General features: G+C 36.5%; 1 protein-coding gene across 1 annotated transcript; it reads left to right on the top strand.

Moving 5' to 3' along the window:
- Positions 1–1,079: 1,079 nt before the first annotated feature.
- On the top strand, positions 1,080–5,003 carry LOC111388591 (transcription factor RF2a-like). The gene is made up of 5 exons (XM_023013350.1): positions 1,080–1,346; positions 1,524–2,833; positions 2,952–3,084; positions 3,179–3,263; positions 4,359–5,003. The coding sequence occupies exons 2-5, from the start codon at positions 1,587–1,589 to the stop codon at positions 4,580–4,582; spliced, it is 1,689 nt and encodes a 562-aa protein (XP_022869118.1). The 5' UTR covers positions 1,080–1,346; positions 1,524–1,586; the 3' UTR covers positions 4,583–5,003.
- The last annotated feature ends 246 nt before the right edge of the window (positions 5,004–5,249 follow it).

Raw genomic sequence — 5,249 nt, 5'->3', positions numbered from 1 at the left:
ATATATTTTTGAATAGTGTATTGATTGAAAATATGTGGATAAAAAATAATCAAAAGTTTTGAATTTGCGTGTAATATTATTTTATTAAAGAATATATGATTGAAATAATATCAAAATCACTGTTTAAAAATAATTTTTTTTTTCAAATAATGTGGATCAAAGGAGGCCATAATTTGTTGATGCTACTCAATTAGTAAAGTTTGAGGATAAATAGAAACTTACAAGGTGGATTATAATTCTTGTCCCTCTCAAATTTATTTTTGTAAGAAACATGTGGAAGGAAAATACATTTTGATTTTTAATTTTTTTTTTTTTTAAAGAAAAAGGTTATATTTAAGGATGTCAACACGTGTGAGTGAATTTAATCAAGTCTACCTTCATCGAAGTTCGGTTTAGACTCCTATTATAATTCGACTCATATAACTTGGTTTGTGATATAGGTGCTAAAAAATTTCTTATCTCGAAAAGTAAGGGGCACTTAACTTTCAATTAATCTAGCCTCCTCCATTTCTCAAAATCAACAAGGGGTAGTGCATGAAGGAAATAAAATATTATATATGCTTTTAAATAAATAAAATGGATGCATTTGTCTGTACATATCGTTGGGCTAGATTGACTAGTGTGACAGATATTGTTAATTATTATTTGATTTATTGTGACAACACTAGTTTGTCAGATAATAATGAAAAATATAAGCCTCCGTTTGTTTCTCATTTTTGGAAGAATGAGAATGAAAAATATAATCGTTATGGGCCCCACATAAGAGATATAAATTCAAATTTGATGGTTTGACGTGATGGATAACGGTCATATTTTTCATTTTAATAAAGAAATATTGAAAATCAAACAGGGCCGTCTAAATTTGACTTGAGGTGTATTGTTTTTCACTCAAATGTTAACACGTTATTACATTAATTAATAGGGACTATCGTCAAAGAAAAGAATTATTTTATAAGTTTGTCAATTATTTAATGTATCCCTTCTTTGTGCAAAGATGTTAGAATTAGACCAAAGAGAGATTCATTGCTACATAAGTTGCGGTGATGGGGGAAGACAAAAGAATTAATTAGTTGAATGCGGTCGGAATGAAATGCAAATTCATCCGAAATGCAAATTCATCAAAGATGAAATCGAAATTCATATCAAATTCACGCGTCTTCGTCTCCCTGATGTAGCGTTGTGGTAGTCATGAAATCCGTGTACCAGTCACCGTCCTCGATATAGAGAGAGAATTATTACTTTTAGAGAGAGAAAATGCTGCCATATATAGTCACATACTAACTGTAGACCGTCGCAGAAGCTTCTCTTCATTCCCATTGTGCCGAATAAACTCTTGCTGAATAAAGGTCAGGTTACAGTGGGGAAGTTTTTTTAATTAGTACTTTTTTTCAATAATTTGTTTAATTATTCAATGACCTACATGTTCATCATCTTTGCCTTCGAAGTTTAATTGTTTTAAATTCAATCGAGATTATATGTATAATTTCGAGTTTCGAATTGAGGTTTTTCGGATTGATGTACAGGTGAAGGTTATTAATTTATTGAAAACGAAGTTTCATTGGTAGTTTGAAAGTTTTTAAAGTCAAATGGGTGGTGATGGTAAGGAAGCTAGTTGTGATACTGTACCAAGAGTTCAATCATCTGTTGGGGCTTCATCATCTTCACTTCTTAAGCAATCCCCCTTTCTAGTGAATCAACTTGACGTGCCTTTGTTAAATACTCCGCAATTTCACAGTCAAATGCGACAATTTTCCCCTAATATGACCATGGACAATAGTGTTAAAAGAGTTGGCATTCCACCCTCCTATCCACAAATGCCTCCTATTTCGCCCTACTCACAAGTTCAGGTTAACCGCCCTTCGAATCAGCAAATGGGTATGCAGAATTTTAGTCCTAGTGCAGGGCCATCACACTCACGTTCATTATCACAACCGTCATTCTTTTCAGTTGATTCCTTGCCGCCCTTAAGCCCTTCACCTTATCGGGAGTCACCTGCTACTTCGATTTCTGACCAAGTATATGCTGATGTATCAATGGAGGAGAGGGATGGGAACCTACATTCATTGTTGCCGCCTTCACCTTTCACAAGATGTGGTTCATTAAGGGGCGGGGAAGGTCTTCCTCCTAGTAAGGCACATAGAAGGTCTAATAGTGATATCCCTTTTGGGTTCTCTACCATGATGCAGTCGCCACCACTTATACCACTAAGGAGCCCGGGTGCTTTGGAGAAGTCACGAGAGAATTCAGGGGCTAAACCAGTACAGTTGGTTAAACGGGAGTCTAGTTGGGAGAAAGGTGGTGGGAGCAACGTTGAAGGAATGGGGGAGAGGAAATCTGAAGGGGAAATTGTAGATGATCTGTTTTCTGCTTACATGAATTTGGACAGCATTGACGCCTTTAACTCTTCCGGTACTGATGAGAAGCTAGGAAATGAATATCGTGAAGATAGTAGAGCTAGTGGTACAAAGACAAATGACAGCAGTGATAATGAAGCCACAAGTAGTGTCAATGAGAGCGGCAACAAGATTCAGAGACCAAGGGAAGGGATCAAAAGGAATGCTGGAGGTGATATTGCTCCAACCACTCGACACTACAGGAGTGTCTCTATGGATAGTTTTATGGGAAATGTGAACTTTGACGAGTCACCCAAGTTGTCTCCTTCTCCGGGAACAGGCGCAGGTCAACTTTCACCGACTAATTCAATTGACGAAAATATAAACACCTTTAGCTTGGAGTTTGGTAATGGTGAGTTTAATGGGGCTGAACTAAAGAAGATTATGGCAAATGAGAAACTTGCAGAGATAGCGATAAGTGATCCCAAGCGGGCCAAAAGGTAGTGTATCCTTCAATTTTTCATTGAATTTAAGCAGTTTATTCTTTATTTTTTCTGTTTATATATGGTGTGACTTAATGATACATACTTGTAAATAAGTACACCTGTATTGTCTTAGGATATTGGCCAACCGTCAATCTGCTGCTCGTTCAAAAGAGCGAAAGATGAGATATATAGCGGAGTTGGAACACAAGGTCCAAACTTTGCAGACTGAAGCAACCACTTTGTCTGCCCAACTTACTCTACTTCAGGTGAGAGGCTGCTGAGAATGCTAATATTCGTTCACTCCTCTTCAGTCATCCTTTTTAGTTTACCAATTAGTGACAATATTTCATTTGCATTCAGCGGGATTCTGCTGGACTGACAAGCCAGAACAATGAGCTGAAGTTTCGCCTGCAAGCCATGGATCAACAGGCACAGCTTCGGGATGGTATGATTATTATTCTCTATCATATATAATGTATGTTGGTTGCTATGCATTGAGACAAATATTCTGCTATTAATTGTGGCATAGCCTTTTCTTTAATTTGCTATGAAATCCCTTAGACTATCCTAAGTAAATATATGAAGAAAGTAGTTTACACAATTTTTATAAAGTATTCTCTGATTTCTCATTTAAGTTGTGTAATTGTAGATGCACAGTAATAAACTTTGACAACATTGAACTACCATAAATTCTTTGTTATGCCAAAATTAAGGGTGTCTTGTTTTCTAAGAATGATCATCACCTCACATGTAACATTTGTTGTTAGATGAGTACTTCATCTAAAGCACATCATTAGACAAAATAAGTAATAGTGTCTTGTTGTGAATAGACCCTGGTGCACCTAAGCAATGGCAATCACCTTCAGATTTCCTTTACCACTTCCTATCGTGCATCAGGCACCCATATGCACAGACACACTGAAGAGTCCGGTTTTCTTTTGTTCATACGAGGGACACCAGGTGGAGCAGATGAATACAAACCAATCGAAATTGAAAATAGTGTACATCCATGTTCACCTAAGTGTAACCTCTGACTGTCCACCTTAGAAGCGCGTATAGCAATGGAATTTCTTCTTTTGCCCAAGAATATGCTGAATGTAATCACATTTTTTGCTACTGCCATGTTACTATCACTGGGTATAGTTGCTTCCATCATTTTCCTCCACTAATCTTCTTTGTAAGCAGACTGCCACCATCCCTACCCCACCCATACACACATGTGCTCCCTCTTTGGACGTCTTGTGGTCTACTCATACATTTAGTTTTTCTCTGTACAATATTGTGATTGATCTTAATCACTTTATGGTACTTGGCTTTACTTGCTGACAAGAATTTAATGATAACCTAGCTTTAAAGTTTTTAAAATGTGCTACTAGACAGCCTGCTTCAGTTCTTGGTCCCCTGAATTTGTTGCACACTTTTGTTTGTTGGGGCTGTAGGTGAAATGCTCATACGATTTTTTATGTGATATATTTTGTTTCTACCAAGGTTCTGCTGTTGCACTGTGGCAGAAATTAACCTTCTTGGTTTTTTATGCCAGCATTAAATGAAGCATTAAGAGAGGAGGTACAGCGTTTGAAGATTGCAACTGCTGAACTAAATGGAGATCCATCCAAATTTCAGCAGCTTTCACTTAACCCTTCAATGTTCCAATTACGCCAGCAGCAGGCAACTCAAGTTAACATGCATCAATTGCATCAGCAGCAATCTCAGCCACATCAACAGAATGGTAATATATCTAATAAAAATGAATTGAAGAAATAGCTTCTACTGGTGCACTGGAACTTAAGCATTTAATCACCTTCTGTTTTCTGTTTTATTCTTCTCGGCACTACACATTCATTGGTTTTTGTGTGAATAATGTGACACATTAACATATGGAGTCTACATATTCTGATTTGTGTTGCACTTGCATGTTCATGCCAACTACAGTCCTTTTACAACCTTACCTTCAAGCGTAACTATGTCAGTAATAATATAGTATCTATCAACCTTTTTTTGTCAATGTAACTGGAGAAAACAATTATGGCTTGTTTATTAAAGTAGATTGTACAGGTGTGTACCTGACAGTATTAAGCACGAAACGGAAGTAAACAATGTTGTCCATTGTATTGTTCAATTCTGTTCACTACTATGTAACAAACATCTCAATATTCATCGATTTCATCTTTATTATTATTTTTTATTGCTTTCTTGTACTTGGGTTCTCGATGAAACTACATGAACGTAAATCCAACGTGGATGTTACCTAAAATAATGGGTTCGGTATGTAATGGCTGGTATCTCTGCTTGGTTTCATAGATACCAAATTCAATGAACTTCTAATTAGACATCATGGAAAAAGGTTTGGAATCTGTTTGGGATGTTGCAGTGTTGTGTGACTTTCTGAATGCTGATTGTAAATAATAAAATGCAGATTCCTGCATAGATC

Source organism: Olea europaea, chromosome 3 (assembly GCF_002742605.1).
Source record: "Olea europaea var. sylvestris chromosome 3, O_europaea_v1, whole genome shotgun sequence".
NCBI lineage: Eukaryota > Viridiplantae > Streptophyta > Magnoliopsida > Lamiales > Oleaceae > Olea > Olea europaea.
The sequence above is the reverse complement of the archived record's forward strand: the minus strand, read 5'-3'. Positions and strand labels throughout refer to the sequence as shown.

Excerpts from the sequence above, each read along its gene's own strand:
- LOC111388591 (XM_023013350.1), top strand. The coding sequence starts at position 1,587 with ATGGGTGGTGATGGTAAGGAAGCTAGTTGTGATACTGTACCAAGAGTT. Across the intron at positions 2,834-2,951 it reads GATCCCAAGCGGGCCAAAAG|GATATTGGCCAACCGTCAAT; the intron begins GTAGTGTATCCT and ends GTATTGTCTTAG. Across the intron at positions 3,264-4,358 it reads ACAGGCACAGCTTCGGGATG|CATTAAATGAAGCATTAAGA; the intron begins GTATGATTATTA and ends TTTTTATGCCAG.